The sequence below is a fragment of the Phaethon lepturus genome, unplaced genomic scaffold (assembly GCF_000687285.1).
Source record: "Phaethon lepturus isolate BGI_N335 unplaced genomic scaffold, ASM68728v1 scaffold1493, whole genome shotgun sequence".
NCBI classification, from domain to species: domain Eukaryota; kingdom Metazoa; phylum Chordata; class Aves; order Phaethontiformes; family Phaethontidae; genus Phaethon; species Phaethon lepturus.
Genome location: NW_010529485.1, coordinates 12,053 through 27,854, shown reverse-complemented (window position 1 = coordinate 27,854; position 15,802 = coordinate 12,053). Strand labels below are relative to the sequence as shown.

General features: G+C 42.7%; 1 protein-coding gene across 1 annotated transcript in view; it reads left to right on the top strand.

Moving 5' to 3' along the window:
• PLXNC1 (plexin C1) overlaps positions 1–15,802 on the top strand; it is a 70,386-nt gene that overhangs the window by 52,180 nt on the left and 2,404 nt on the right. Inside the window, exons 22-28 of the mRNA XM_010283940.1 lie at positions 4,614–4,787; positions 6,003–6,106; positions 10,335–10,389; positions 11,494–11,525; positions 11,614–11,721; positions 13,653–13,816; positions 14,221–14,368. Coding sequence (XP_010282242.1) covers positions 4,614–4,787; positions 6,003–6,106; positions 10,335–10,389; positions 11,494–11,525; positions 11,614–11,721; positions 13,653–13,816; positions 14,221–14,368 — 785 coding nt within the window. The remainder of the gene's footprint in view (positions 1–4,613; positions 4,788–6,002; positions 6,107–10,334; positions 10,390–11,493; positions 11,526–11,613; positions 11,722–13,652; positions 13,817–14,220; positions 14,369–15,802) is intronic.

Genomic DNA, 15,802 nt, shown 5'->3' with positions numbered 1-15,802 from the left:
TGTGCATGGAGAAAGAAGGAAGGACATTAGATATTTTCTAAAATTCAGCCCATTTGTAACAAGAAAAAAAGAACTAAGAAACATGTTGGTTTTGAATTGTATTAGAACTGTCCCTTGGCTGGGCCCCATGCCTTTTTTAAAAAGGCCACTGACCTTTTTAGGGGACCAGCCAGCCCCCTACTGTTACCCCTCTCTGCTGGAAAGGGTCAGATATTGAACAGAGATGGGCTGCTGAAGTAAATATTCAAGCAGAGGAATGGAAGGAAAGATGCTTCTAAAAGCACTGGTCCAGTATGAGCTGAGGAGCTGTGTGGTTTCACGCTGTGCTTATCTTTGAGTATTGAGAAATAAAACTGCTTTGAAAGAGACTTGGATGTGTCGTGGAGCCTTTTTGCAGGCTGAGGAAGCAAGCCTGCTTTCTCACAGGCAGACAAGCAGCTGCACCCCTCGGTGGATAATTTGCTCAATGACTGATGAAGAAGCGCGGTTCACAGCTGAGTGTTAGCGTTTCGCTGAAGTGTTTCATTTTAAATAGAAAAACTACACAATGCGAGCCTGGCGTGGGAGAAGTTTTTTTGTGGAAAACCAGGGGAGACTTCTTCATGTGGTAGACTTGGTGCACAGGCATTTAAGAGCGACAAACTTCTTTTGAATAATCAGTGTTTATTTTTATAACGGGATTTGGGCTGTTGAATTCTTTGCTGAAATGAGTTTGCATTTTTGGATGGGAAGAAATGATCTGATTCACCCTTTCAGCCAACAGCCTTTTACTGAAAGTGAAGAAAAGCCGCAGGGCTGAAGGTTGTTTAAAGTGTTCAACTGCTTTACGAGTTGAAAGAAGGGTGTTAAAAAGAAGTGGGAGGGCTGTAAGGGAGTAAAGCAGAGATAGGGAACCCATTTTCCTAACAAGACGCCATGATTGTGGTATTATTAGGCACACTTTGTGAGAGATGAGGAAGCTATTAAAAGCATGTGACATATGGGGATTTTCGTCAGCAGCAAAGGATGCAACAGCCCTTGCTAGGAAGCGAGCAGTGCAGATGTTGGCAGGAGAGTCTGCTGAATTAGATGCAGATTGAGTACCATACTGTAGCGTTGAGAGTATGACCCTTGCTTTGCGTGGTGCCCATCTAGCCTAAATTTAACTCCTGTAACGTTTTCTATGCTGATTTGTTAGCTGTTCTATGGGTAACTGTTCTGGCTGCCACAGAAGGATCATACAGTTAGTCTGACTTTTCCTGTTTGTTGTATGTTATAGTCTGGGAGACAGGGGAGTAGCTTTAAGGCAATCTTGTTGTGCTGTATGTCATGGTGCTGTCTCCTTTACATGATTCTCTAACTTTTACCAATTAAAAGTTTTTCTTGGTTTTTTCATTCTGTCTGATAAATATGCTTTGTTCAGATGCATAGCTGAATAGAGAACAGGGTAATGAGTAAGAGCCCTTGAATATCCCAGATAATTTTTCTTTACTTCTAAGAAAATATGGTATTATCACATTGCTTTATTAAACCACATCTCATTTATTACCTGCTAGGGTTATTAATAGCTTTACTAAATAATTGATGTTTGAAATTAATTCTCAAGAAAACTACAAATCTGAAAAAAACATCTGTAAACATTGTCTTCAGATGTCATTATTACTGTCACTGCATGAGGGGGAAGAAATGTTTTTAAAATTTGTTCCTGTCTTTTAGCTAGGTTCCAGGCTAGTTCCTATACAAGTACTTGCAGACGCTTGCCTTGTTCTCCTTAAGTAGCCTTTAACAATTCTTGCAATTTGCGTTAAGCCTTTGCTGAGAGCGCTGTGACTTGGTATTGCTAACCACTAATTTCTAGTGTATGAAGTCTCAACTCTAGATATTACTAGGTTGAACCACATGTCCCGTAATTTCCTCCTGAATCTTGCCCTAAGCTAACTTGTATTTTTGTTTCCTTTGCAAAGCGAGAGAGCTTAGAAAAGGGCCTGATGATGTTTCTTTGTGAATTCCATGTGTCCTCCTGTGATTTCTTTTAAATGTTTTCTGACCTTCAGAGCTGATCATAAAAGGGCTTTCATAATTTTACAGTCATTTCTGATTCTTTTTCCAGTTCTACACTTTGTGTCTAAATGCAGTGATTGTGACTGTCAGCTTCTGATTAATGTTTTCTAAAGCCAGGGATTGTGCTGTCAGACAGGTTGAAACTGATTTATGAAAACTTAAGCTACAGAGGGAAGACATAATAATAATTGGCTTTCCTCGCTCCCCATCAATTGCTTCATCAGTTAAGATGAACTTCTGCAGGAAATCGTATCAGCAAAACTGTCTGGCTCTCTTGGTTTAGAGACTTTTATGCATTTAAATATTTCTTCCCATCTGACCACTTCTTTGAGTCATAAAGCGTTGTTATTATCCTCACATTGTGGATACCTTCAATTAAGGAGTCCATAACTGACTTGTATTCCACCTACATAAAGGATTACTACTCTCTTTTTACGGTCCTGTCATCCTACAATGAGTTGAGCAGGGATGGGAGGAGTCTTGCATGCTAATAACTGAAGAGGCTGCACATTTATGTGCAATCTGTGTGCGAGCATGTGCTGAAAAGGAAATGTAGCAGAGAAAGAGACAGTTTCTCTTGACAGTCTGAAAGGAAGAGGAAATGAAGGAGAAGCAGGAACATGAATATTGCAGTGCAGGAATAATGTTAGGAGGAAAGGATCAGCTAAAGGAAGGAATGCTTCCAAGGATGTAAAGACAAATCAGCATCAGTTAAAGAGTGAGTAACTACTCCTGAAAGACCAGTTTGGAGACTATAAGAGACAAAGACTTTGAGTAAAATGAGTTTTCCAAAGACAAAATACAGTTAGTTCTTGTCCATATTTTTATCCTACAAGACCATGGCCTCAGGTCAGTCAAAGTCAAGGACAGGACTGTTGTCTGTTCAGTTGGTCTGTGGGCCTAACCAAGCATGACTCCCTCATTGCTGTGCCAATATATTTTTTACTAATTTTCCGCATGAAATCCCAACCCGAGGCATGGCATCCAGTCTGCTTCTCCTTCTGCAGGCACCGTTCCCACATCTCCTCCTCTTCCATTCCGTCTGTCCTTTCTGTGGACTCATTTTCCTCACAATTAAACATCTCGGTGTCCTGATTAAGTTATTCTCAGTTACTTCAGTTCCATCCTAGTCTTTGTTAAATCCTGATCTTCATAGTTTTGCAACCCTCTTCTTAATACTCCTTTTGCTTCTCTAGAAACAGTAAAGTTAATTTATGTCTCATTGGACTACTTTTTTTCACCACAGTGTGTCATAATTTTAATTCTTGCTGGGTAATAAAGCAGAAAATAGCATTCTAAAACTACCTATTTTTCTAAGAAGAGAGAAGAGTTGTCCCTGCAGCAACCTGGAGAGACGTTCTTTCCTTCACATGAGAGCAGGGGAAAAAATTTTTTTTACTTGCTTCCTCTTTTAACGATCGCTCCTTCACTGAGTCACACCTGCAGCGCTCACATTTCAGTCAAAAGATACATATCACGCCAGAGATGTCCAACAGCCAGAATGGTTCAAGTACGTAGATTTTCCTATGCCACTTGTAGTCAAGTGCTGGCACCCAAAACACTTCTTTTAATTCTGTCCCGAGACATCTGCAGCAGATAGCGGTGTCTCTGCGAGGAGCAGGCTGCGGCACTGGGAGTGAGTGCTGTTGTCACTCGGCATTAGCAGTCCCGTGCTCACCCCTTTTCCCTGCCTTTTGGAAGCAGTTGATCTGCCTGGCCTGACCAGAAATACGGCCTGACTGAAAACGTTCCCTGGAGATGGTCACCCAGTCTCAGTGGCACCTCCCTCTAGCCCATACTCACCTTGTGTGCAGCTTAGGAGATGAGTTGTGTCCCACCGAAGAGTAGCTGTGAGCTAAAGGGCAGGGGTGTTGTAACTGGACAGGTTGTGTGGGTGTTTGACCTGGAGTAATAACTGATAGAATAAATCACACTTTTCTGTGCAGATCTGGACCACTTTGGGGTCTGTCTGCTGCAACATGCTTCCCCTTTCCACTGCTTCTGCAGTAGCCCTGTCTCTGATGCCTGTAGAGACACAGCTGTATGTGGACAGACACTGATGTCTCCAGGGGAGGTGTGTTTTTTTGTATGATATAAGGCACTCAGAATAATCTGCTGGTGTAAATATGCATTTTAACACTGCTTCCTATCGACTCCAAATCAATCATGCTTACCATGACGACTTACTTAGCAACCTTATCAGATCTCTAGTCGCTTACAGTTTTGCTTTTAAGGCATTCATTTTAAATAAAAGATCTGCTTTTTTTTTTAGAACATGCATTGTAATTTTTCCTGGTCTCCTGTCTTTTTTCGGTAATTCACTGAAATAGGTTTGCACAAAAGCAGAATACAAAATACACTTTTGGAAATACATAGCTATATATCTTTGATTCATCAGACATGAGGAATTCTAAATGCTTCATTGTATAAGTCCTTCAAGTCATCTTTATTTGAAATAGCTTTAATAATAAATATGCTGAAAAGCTCTCAGATTTGTTGTCAGGAGTTTGTAGGTTTCCCATGCCAGGTGTTCCCTGTAAATTGGAATAACATGTGTTTCTTTCCCCAGACAGTGAACATTATCTTCGAAAAAGTCCCAGAAAACGAGAGTGGAGATGCCTGTCAAACTATCCAAGTTAATGTTCTGGACTGCGACACTATAGGCCAAGCCAAGGAGAAGAGCCTTCAGGCCTTCTTTAATAAGAATGGTTTTCTCTACGGTCTTCAGCTGGATGAAATTGGTCTTGGTAAGCGAATGTCACTGTGTTATATTTTCATGGAGTTCACTGGTCGGTCTGTGGAGTTTTCTTTTTAGGAATTCCTACCTTGGTCTTTGGGGGTTTTTTAGCATTTAGGCAGAACGTAGCTTTTGTAAGGAACTTCTAGGGAAATACTAGATCATTTATGCTACCGGTGAGAACACTGGAACTACTTCTGCTTCGCTTCTGCAAGGACTTCAGCATGCAGTTAACAAATACATGTTATTTATTGGACATGTATCATTTATATTTTCCTTTTCTTGCTTAAGTAAGGTGGCCCATCCACCTCAGTACAGCTTAAATAAATGATAAATTTTGCCAGCGGCTAAGATGTCACGCCATGATTACCAAGTACTTTAGTCCCCACCTACTATCCCTCCTACTGCCCTTTCTTCCAACAGGCCTATGTTTCCCTTGATCAGGAGAACCCACAAATATAGTTTATTTACAGTCAGACCTATATTTAGGTTTATATAATACTTTGAATGTGACTCACAAAGATAATTACAGTATCTACAGATGTAAATATGGCTGTTCCAGCAGATGAGTTGAGCTACCTTTTCTTGTCAGGTTTTCAAGAGCCCAAGGTCAGATAAAAGCCTGTAGTCACCACCATGCCACTTCCCACGTGCTCCAATAGAATATCTAACAAATTCTACATTGTTGGCATTTGTCACCTCCTGGGCTTGCTCCCTAAAATGTTGATATTTCCTCACCTTCTCAGACACTGTGTCAGCAAGTGATAACTTGCTTTCATATGTGCTGTTCATATCCACCACCAGTGCCCAACCACCCTTCACAAACACTATGTCAGTCTTGTACAGCTCATTTTAGTGATCTCTTAGAAGTGGCTTGTGAAACCTTTCTTCTAGTCCCAACGTGGCCATAACACAAGGGCACACTTGTGGAACAGAATAGCTAGATCAGGTGAAAGCACCTCTGAAAACCCTGCCTTGACCAACACAAAGGGAAGCACCATAGCCTGCAGTAATGGAAGCTACTTCAGGCTGTCACCCCAGAAAAGGAATCTGTAGTGTGAGAGTACAAAACCACTCTCATGTGACCTAGCACAAGTACAGAGAGAAACAGCTCAACTGGGAGCCTCTGGTCCAAAAATAATTAGGTGGTGTTTTTCTTTACAAACATCTGCACAGTGAGAATGCTATTGGAATGTAATTGTTTTCTGTTGCTGTCATACTGCAGAACTTGTGTCTGAGGAGCAGCAAAGAGAATTGTTAGATATTGATGGTTCCTCAGAGGTGATGGAGGATGGGATAAGGAAGCTAAATACCATCGGTCATTACGAGGTAAGCACGGAAGCCATACCAATGAATCAAGAAGCAGTTTTTCCCCAACTCCCAAATGCTGTCTGCACAGAAGTATCTTGATTGATCAAAATCTTGAAGAGATAGCTGAGAACCATCAACAGAAGGAATGAAATGTCTGACACACAACTTTCTTGCCAATGTAATATGTTTTCTGTTACTTTTCAGAGGTTTGCTTGTTGCAGGGTTGCTTGGCTCAAGCATACCAGGTAAACTGTTAGTTCTGTTGAGCATTTCAGTTAAAACAGCATCTGTTTTCCAACTATGAACATTGCCCTGAGTCTTTTCTAGTCTTTGCTGCTGAGTTTTTGTTGCACCATGAGCAATTGTTTACCTCTTCCTGCCTCATATTTTGATTATCTGAACAGGCAGTAGTGATACTTGTGAAAGCTCATTGAGAGTCAGAATAAAAAGGACAGATGAGTTGTCTCGCTCTTCTCTTGAGACCTCCTGTGTCAGTCTCCTTCCCTTTTTCTCTCCGTTTCTTCTTCCATCTACTGTTGCTGCTTGTGTCATAAGTTTTCCCCTCCACTTCCAATCGCATCTGTAAACCAGTTGTTTCCAATGCTGCAATAATCTGTCTGTCACTGCAACAACACACAAGGCTGCAACTGGTGGCAGAGCCCTTCTGGGTGTAGCATGTTGTAAAACCATAGCAAGCAGTGTTGCCTGTCCAAGGAGTTTCCACTGACAGTAGTCAAAATGGAGGGTGAGAGGCTGGGGTAAAATGTGCAACAGATGATTGGCTTCAAGTGATATGGTAGGTCACGTTTTCGTCCTTACAGGTAGATCTTGGAGATGAGGTTAGTACAGTGAGTGCTTTTAATGAGCTTTCTTCGTGCCTCGTTTCTGAATTTGAAAGTCTGGCTTTTAACACGATAATCAATTTTTATTTGTTTAGAAGTTTTGCTGATGAGCGTAGGTCTCTTCCATGCAATGCAGTATGGTGCTGAGAAACCTGAGCCAGCCCTGACCATGTTTCTGTCTGCATGAGCAAGTACAGTGCCATCCACAGAGAGGAACAGGGACTCCTAGCAGGACTGTCTGTAGCTTGGGCAGGCCACAAGGCTGCTCAGATCTGGAGCAAGCTCATTTGGAGTCACTTTACAGCTTACTGTAGGCGTTTCTTGCTCTCCTTACCTCCTGGGGAGGCAGCAGTGAACCCTGATGTCCTGAGTCACCATCCAGGGTCTTAAATACAGCTCTTCCTGTGCCTCTCTTGAATCTTGTCTATAGATTAATGTGGGACTTCCTCCTTTACACTAGTAAATATTTTGTACAAATTAGGACATTGTAGTGTTGCAGTCAGAGTCTATGCAGCAAAGGTCAACATGGATTTGTATCTGATTAGATATCTGAACTTTGGTCTAATGTGATAGTACCCACCCTCTTTACTACAGGCAGCTATTGCGAGTGCTCCCTGATTTTACGTGGCAGCTTTTTGCACTTCCTGAGCTGCTGGGTGCCGTACCTCATGGCAAATGAGTCTGCCCCAGTTGGTCACTGTCATCTCTGGGTATCTTTGTCCCAGGCCTTGTTTTCGTCTGAGGTTTCTGCAGGCAGATGCAAGATAGGTTGGAAGTTCAGTTGTTTTTGCAAAGCTGTAACTATGCTAATTATAGCTTAGCAGCTGCCTTATGGAAATTGTGCTGGGTATCTCTGTTAGATATTTTGGTTCACTTTTTCTGACACTGACAAAATAATATACATTTTAGGCAGAAGCTTAGTGGCATTTTAGGCAGTGGCTTAGTGGCAAGCATCAGTCATTAGCATATCTGGTTTATTTTCTTGCATGCATATTAATGCAAAGAGGAATGCAAAGATATCTAGTTATCAAGAAAAAAGAACATTGCGTACACAGTGTGAGGGTAGTAACATTGCCTGAGGAATTCCAACTTGCATTTCAACAGTGCCTCAAGTTTTGCGGCAAACCTGAAGTTTTCTTTTTGTTTACCAGCCTTAAATGCTAGAAAGTAACCAGATTTTTGAAACTTGGAAGTACCATCAAATCTTTTTAAGATACTGGAGCGTGAGAGTTGTGTTGTAAAGGTCCGAGAATCACCAGTCACTCTTGAAAAAGCAGACTTAGTTTCTACACTGATTTTTAAAATGCACAAGTAGGGGATATTTGCATTTTTGTGTGGTGTTTCTGAAGGGAAAAAAATGCATTGTAATCTTATTAGACTTTCATGTGTCCCTGGACTTGTGTGCTCTAATTTCTTGCTCCTAGGAGGGTTATTGATGTGATTATTTATGAGGTCTGCACTATTGTTTGCATGAGAATAACCACAAGCCTTGACAAGAAAGTTGCTGATTATCATGATGTCCTTTTTCCCACTCAAGAGGAGAGCTAGAGAACCACTTTCAGATCTGCTGTCCAGTCATAGATCTCCAATTTCTCACCTTGTAGCAGCACTGCACATTCCAGGAAGAGGCACAGCCCCGGAGAGCAAATCTGAATGTGTGATCCAGGGAGCTGGATTATAGGGAGGACAGGAGGCCTGGAGAACAAGGATGAGGAGCAGAGCCACACTACTACATCTTCCATTTTGCAAAGTAGCTGTACTCCATGTTGTGTGGATTGCAACAGGTCTCCCCTCGCCCTGTTTGTCCCCCTCAGTAACGCACCTGACAAAGTAAAGGTGTTTTGAGGTGCCCATGGGAGCAGCCCACCATGAAAAGGGATTTAGGCAGCAGGATACACAAAGAAGGGCTTTTTTTTTTTTTTAATTGGATCATGCTAAAAGAAGCAGCAAGTATGGCTGCTGCAGTAATGATAAAGAAGGGAAAGCATATTCCACTCAATACTAAAAGCATCATTTGTCCCAGAAATAAAACCTGAAGTGGGGTCTTGGATCATGGCTGCACTGCGCCAATGCCTCTGGTTCCTGGGGGGAAGCACAGTTCTCCCTCCAAGTTGTGCCCATTTCCCTCAGGACAGGAGCCAACACATTTCAGCATCAATCTCTCTCATTCATCCCTTTCCTTCTTGGAGAGGGAGTGGAGGCAGCGTGTTGCCCACGCCGCTCTGGGAGGGGGTAAGCTGCTGGGTAGCCCTGTTCCTGTTTACCTATCTTCAAGGCCAAGCAGGAGGACTCTCTGGGTGTTTGTGTGGCCTCACAAGCTAGCCTTAGAGCATATTCCCACTTGTAGTGTGGTTTTAAAGTGCTCTGTGTTATCTGAAAGAGCTCTGAAACACTGTATGATAAATGGAAACCCCGCAAAAAATCATACTTATAAAATAGATTACATTTACTTTCCAGGAGCAAATGTAAGTGCAGATTTCTTTGGCGCAAGATACAGCTTTTGCTACAGTATCTTAATGTTTAAACTGGTTTCTCACACCAGGCTGGCTGCCAAAGTTTAAAAAACACTTAAATTATTTTGGCATAGATCCCTTCCTAGAACTGGCCAGTTGTTTTTGTAATTATAGAGGGAAGTACACTAGCACTTGGCAAGACCCAACATTTGACAGCAGAGCTTGGTGTAGTTCTCAGTAGGAGCCATTTTTTAGTTGCTCTTTGACAATAAAAGCATGACTTGCCAGTTTCTTTTAAGGATAATAGTTACCATCCTGGCAGCACTATAAATTCGGAGAAGGAGGGGGTAAGGTTTTTCCTAGAAATCCCAAGGTAGCTAGATATGGATCTTGACCATATGGTTCATGGGCCATAAATATTTTGCTGAGTTTGAAAATAGCCTGGTGCTCCCAAGAGCTAGACCCTCAGCATGGCCCCTCCATAGGGCGTGGGGGGAATGGACTGAGCTGGAAGAAGAGAGGGCTAGAAGAGAAATCATCCTTGTGTTCCCCTCCCTGCCTCACCTTCCCGTAAGATCCTATTGCACTGGAGCCAGAGAATCCAACCTGGGCAATCTGTAGAAAGATGGGTGCACAAAGCAATACATGAAAATGAAAATGTCTAGATAGGGGCTGAACCAGGAAACTCAAAGAAAGGAAAAGGTCTTAAAGGCTGGTTTGTTGGAAGAGCTGCCTTTCCACCTTGCCAGGTAAGGCTAACAGCGGCTGCTGCCCGTGCCCGAAAGCCCAGCCCTGGCTGCCCGCTGAGGGCCGTGCATACTGCGGTGAGAACGAAGCGGGATGGCACAGTCCTGTGCTGCCGCGGACTTAAGGACAGAGGGAACGAAACTGAGGGTTTCGTGCATTCTAGACACTTTTGTTTCAGCATGATATGTTTGGTTTTGCTTTCAGATTTCAAGTGGAGCAACCATAAAAGTCTTTAAGAAGAAGGCAAATACCCGATCAGGTAACAAAGGAACTGCAACCTGTTTAATCTTTTGTGGAGAATGGGCTGGGAATGCAGAGAGCTGAGCTACAACAGGTTGTATCTTGGTCAATAGGAGGTCAGAAAAATTGGCACTTTGATAAAGCTGAGACAACTGAAGAGCCGTGTTACTACCTATGGCAGGCACAGGGGACCTAGGAGGAGGGAAGAAGGCAAAGGAAAGAAGGACAGAAGGACTTACAGTCCTCGGCAAATGAATGCTTAAAGATACAGACTCATGGGCAGGAAAGCAGGGCAGGGAAGCCCGGGTGACACAAAGTGCTGAGACCAACGCAGGGAACACACCCTGCTCCGGTGCTTGGCTTTCTGCATCGTGGACATAGTAGGGCACTATCCAGAGACAGACATAACAAAAAAAATGCCATTTTGGAATTGTCCTTATTCTCCTGACTGTGTTTCTGGAAGCTTTGATTCAGTTGCCTCAACTGAGGTCAGGAGTTAAAGGGTGCCTACAAGGGGTCAGTTCATCTCACCCACCCCCGTGATGCAAGTTGCACCAGCCCAGCTGGTGGCTCGGGGAGGTGGCCTTTCTGTAGCCCCTGGGGGGGATCAGACACTCCTAGCATGTCATTCACCTCCCTGTCAAAGCAGACATCTAAAGTTAGGAGAGACATTTCCCTGAGGTGCAAGTCACTGGGACGGCATTACTCTCTCCCTCAGCAAGAGCAGCATTGTCTCTTCTCAGCCATTGCTTTCAAGCCTGACCTCAGCCCGCCTGCACCGAGTACTCTTAGAGACTAAACCAGTGCGATCATCTCACCTGCTGTCTGTTGTCCTCCTTTCAGAGGAGCTGCGATTTGCTGCCAGCTTACCCCAGCAGCAGATGCTGATGCCCTCCCTAGCTTAGTGGTCCGAGCTACAGGTTGGCACTGGGGAGGTGAGCCAGGACCTGGGCGTTTCTCAGAGGCTTCCCCCACACTGCCAGCAGGAAAGCGTGACGCCGAGCCTGCTTGCCCGCCATCCTGGCGTGCGCTCTGCTGCAGAGCCCAGAGCCCGGCAGAATTCACAGGCTCGTAGCTGTGTGTTTCATTAATGCCTGTTTGCTCTCTGCTTTCTGTTGTTTAGATGTGGACTACTCGGATGAACACTGTCATTTGGTGAGTTCAGTCATTACACTGTGAAGCGGTAGATTTAATACTGAGCTGTATTTGTATCTGTGTAATCTCTCTAATCTCTTCACGGCAGATTCTACCAGACTCCGAAGCAAACAAAGATGTGAAAGGAGCGGGTCACAAAGGAAAGCAAAAATTCAAAGTGAAAGAAATGTATCTGACAAAGCTTCTGTCAACCAAGGTAAACTGTAAAGGTCATATTTTGGGGGAGGCCTGATGTCAGGCTTGGCTAGTTTGGCACAACAGAAATAGAAATTAAAGCAGAAATTACTCAGACTTCCTGCACGTATATCAGATATTAAATTAAAAGGTAGCCTATAAAAATCACTGTGCTAACTATGGATTATGACCGTTTGCAAAGATGAACACATTTCAGGTTTTCTAATGCTAGAGTTCTAGAATTGTCTATTACTTGCACTCTCTCTCTCCTCAGTAAGCACAACCTTTTTTCTCAGGTTAAAGAAAAAAGGTGGTTATTGAGCTTATAGAAAGTGAGTTTTGCCACTGAGTCCCATGGAGTGACAACGATCCCTTCTGGAGAGACAGCTTTCAGTCAAAAATCTCCTCACTCACTACTAGAGTTTGCCCAGCTTAGAGACAACTTCCAAGGCCTGAGTTTCACAAAATACTGCCCATGAAATGAAATAATCTTTTAAGGTCTCAAATTAAGCATAACTAGATTAATTTTAAAAACAAGGTCCTTTGGATTTATCATATGATTACCTAATTTATACAATGTGCATTCCTTAGGAGTCAGCCCCACACACTCCCTCCGGTAATGTCATCTTGTTTCTGACTTATTCAAAAGGGTTATAAAACTCTTTGCAACAGCATATTACTTAAAATATTAATCAGTGCACAACACTTGAGAGCTGTGTGATACAAGAGGCCTGAAGGGATGATGATTATGGCCTTCTTGCATTTAAAAATCTATCAATCATTATTTAATTAGATTGTTGATAGCATCTGAAGTAATTTGGGACACTACCCAAAGTGAGAGTGAAGACTGGTCATTTCTCATTAGCTGTGGAAACTAACATAAGCCCTTAGGAATTGCTGGAGTAAACCAGTAATATCTTATGGTGGAAGACTGAAGTACAAAAGAAAAGATCAGGCTCTTAAGAAACAGTCCTTTTAAAGGACTTTAAATTAATCATCTCCTTCTCCAAAGTAGGATAGTGCCCTGAACACCAGTGCTGTGATATCCCTCGCTGTGAAATTCCACCCATGATACGCCGTGCACTAAAGGAAATTGCATTGAACCATGTCTCTCACCCATACGCACACACAGACACAGCTGCAGAGTTTGCCACATGAAATGAACTGGCCAGTAGCGCATCAAGGCCCTGGGATACACTTAAATCCTTCTTGTTGAGAGAAAGACTGGGCTGAACTGAACTTCAGAAGAGAGGTGAAGAAAAAAGGCACAAAACAGTGTTTTGCTTTGTTTGCCTCTACTTACGAATATTCTGTGGTGATGTCAGTGAGTCTGTCAGCAACCAAGCCTTTGCTTTTGTGAGCCAGATAGCTTCACTTCTGGATCAGGAATACCCAGTTTTCAGTTCTTCTCTCTAATATTAGTGTCTTCATATGCCACCCACGGCTGTTATCCTAGAATTAGACCAAGCGCCACAGTCGCTTGGCCGTGAAGTGTTGATGAGCACATGTATTCAACGTGTCGCAGATGGCACCGTGAAGACCAGTGCCCTAGAAAACTGTTTGAACTCCTTTTGCTCACTGCCCTCTTACTTCCACTCACAAGCTCCAAATGCCTTTAGCAATGGTGCCGACAATATCCAAAGAGGTGATATTGTCTGTGTTGGAATGAGTGATTCCTTCCACCTACGATTTATCACAAAGTTTACCACAATTCTCCTGTCGGTAAAGTGATAGGACATGTGACATTTGAAAGCAGCTCATTATGGTGTATTTGTAGTTTCATTTTTGTTATTGACTGTCTTGTTTACCAATAAGCTATGGCCTGGATGTTTGCCACAAGCTTATTGGAGTTTCTGTGCGTGGTTGCCTTGGGGCACGGTCAGCAGTCTGAGACAGGAAATCCTATTCTGTTAATTTTCAACATCCTAAACTGTTGATTTTCTTATTTTTCAGGTTGCAATTCATTCAGTTGTTGAAAAGCTCTTCAGGAGCATTTGGAGTTTACCCAACAATAAAGCACCGGTTGCCATCAAGTACTTTTTTGACTTTCTGGATGCCCAGGCTGAGAGCAAAAAAATTACTGACCCTGATGTGGTCCATATATGGAAAACCAACAGGTAAGGCCATATGATATGTGCAGGAGTGCATGCACTCTCTGAAAATGTAGTTGCAAAGATGGAACAGGTCACCTATGATCAGAAGAATAAGATTTTGGAATGTCTGGGTGAAGACCTCAAGTTGTGCTAGGGGAGGTTTAGACTAGGTATAAGGAAAAATGTCTATACTGAGAGAGTGGTCAAGCATTGGAACAGGCTGCCCAGGGAGGTGGTGGAGTCACCATCACTGGAAGTGTTCAAAAAACGTGTAGAGGTGGCACTTCAGGACATGGTTTAGTGGGCATGGTGGTGTTGGGTTGATGGTTGGACTTGATGATCTTAAAGGTCTTTTCCAAGCTTAATGATTCTGTGATTCTGCTACCCGAGTGGTTAATTTTAAAGATGCTTGTTCTTTTTCTGTCTAGTCTTCCCCTTCGCTTCTGGGTGAACATACTGAAGAATCCCCAATTTGTCTTTGATATTAAGAAGACTTCACATATAGATGGCTGTTTGTCTGTAATCGCACAAGCTTTCATGGATGCCTTTTCTCTAGCAGAACAGACACTGGGGAAGGTAATGCTGCCCTTCCAGTCTTTAGCTAACTTCTCAACCAATGTCTTTTTCAACTGTATAATGATTTAGGGGATGAAGATCTGGATCTGCTACATCAGGGGAAAAACTTGTCAGTGGCCTAATTAAGCTGGGTTTCCACTCCTTGTTGCTCCGTCTTACAAGACTTTGAAGAATTCACTGGAGTAGACAGATACAGCTACTAGAATGCTACTAGTTAACTGCTGCTTGTCTTCTCTGTAGGTAGTTTCTGCACAGTGTCATTATAGAATATGTGGAAGAGAGTGGAAATTGTAAGATTTTAATGAAGTCTTAAAGAATTTTTAAACAAAGGTCTTAAAAGTATTAATGTTATTTGATGAGTAGTCCAAATTTTGTCTGCCACACAACAACATGCAGAAACCACACATAGTAAACTACTGGGAGCTGTAAGAATACTTGAAAGAGTTTTGAAGTTTGAAACAGTTCCTTTCACATGTATTAGCTGCTGCCTTTTTATACGCAAAATTATTTGCTGGAGTAGTAAGTGCAGAAATCTTACATTCAGAAGCTCTTTAGTACAGTGTTCAGAACTCTGGGGATCAGAAATACTTCAGGTTTTCTGGAGGATATTTTCCTTTTCTTTGGACCAAAGCAGGAAGCATTTGTTCAGGCTCATAACTACCAAGAAAAACAGGCGAGAGATTTTTTAGCCTAAAAAACATTTATATAAAAATGTACTAATTTGCTATGTGATCTGAACAAACTGCTCATCTGTTAAAGGTAAATAAAAAATAATGTGATGTAATTTACTGCAATGCAGTAAACATCTTGTGGCCTCTTAGTACTAAAATGTATTTGCTTTCATGATTTTTAGCCTTTGATCTTAAAACATTATTTAGACACTAAGAAAACAAACATTTAAATCATTTCATCACAAATGGAAACAGTAGTGACAAGATATCACATGGTTGTGTTATTTATTCCCCAGAATTTAAACTAGAGCAGTGACAGGAAACTCCCAGCCCCCACTTTTACATTCTGAAAACATGGTTTCCAGGTGGGGCTTGGGCTCCTACCACAAGCAGCAGCATTTATTTCCTCGGATGAGCCTAAAACCGCCTCGTGGGTCAGTGCTGCCCTGCGTTCTTGAAGCCCTGGGGGCAAAAAATAAATCCCTTTGGGTGTACATGCCTGGCAGTCAGCTCTCCATGCTCTCCGACCCCTGAGCAAAAGGAGTAGTAGAGACCACAGAGTTTCAGGGGGGCCTCTGCCGGGACAAGGTCTAGCAAGGCTCTCTGGCATGTTACCCCAGGGGAACTTTCCACAGCGCTGCTGTATCCTGTATGTAAACAGGGTGTCGCCCTCAAGCCCTTTGGTTTGGCTTTTGCAATCTCTTAGGACTGGGGAGCGGTGAGGGGGAAGTGAGAAAGAAAAATATGTCTAAGGGACAAATGT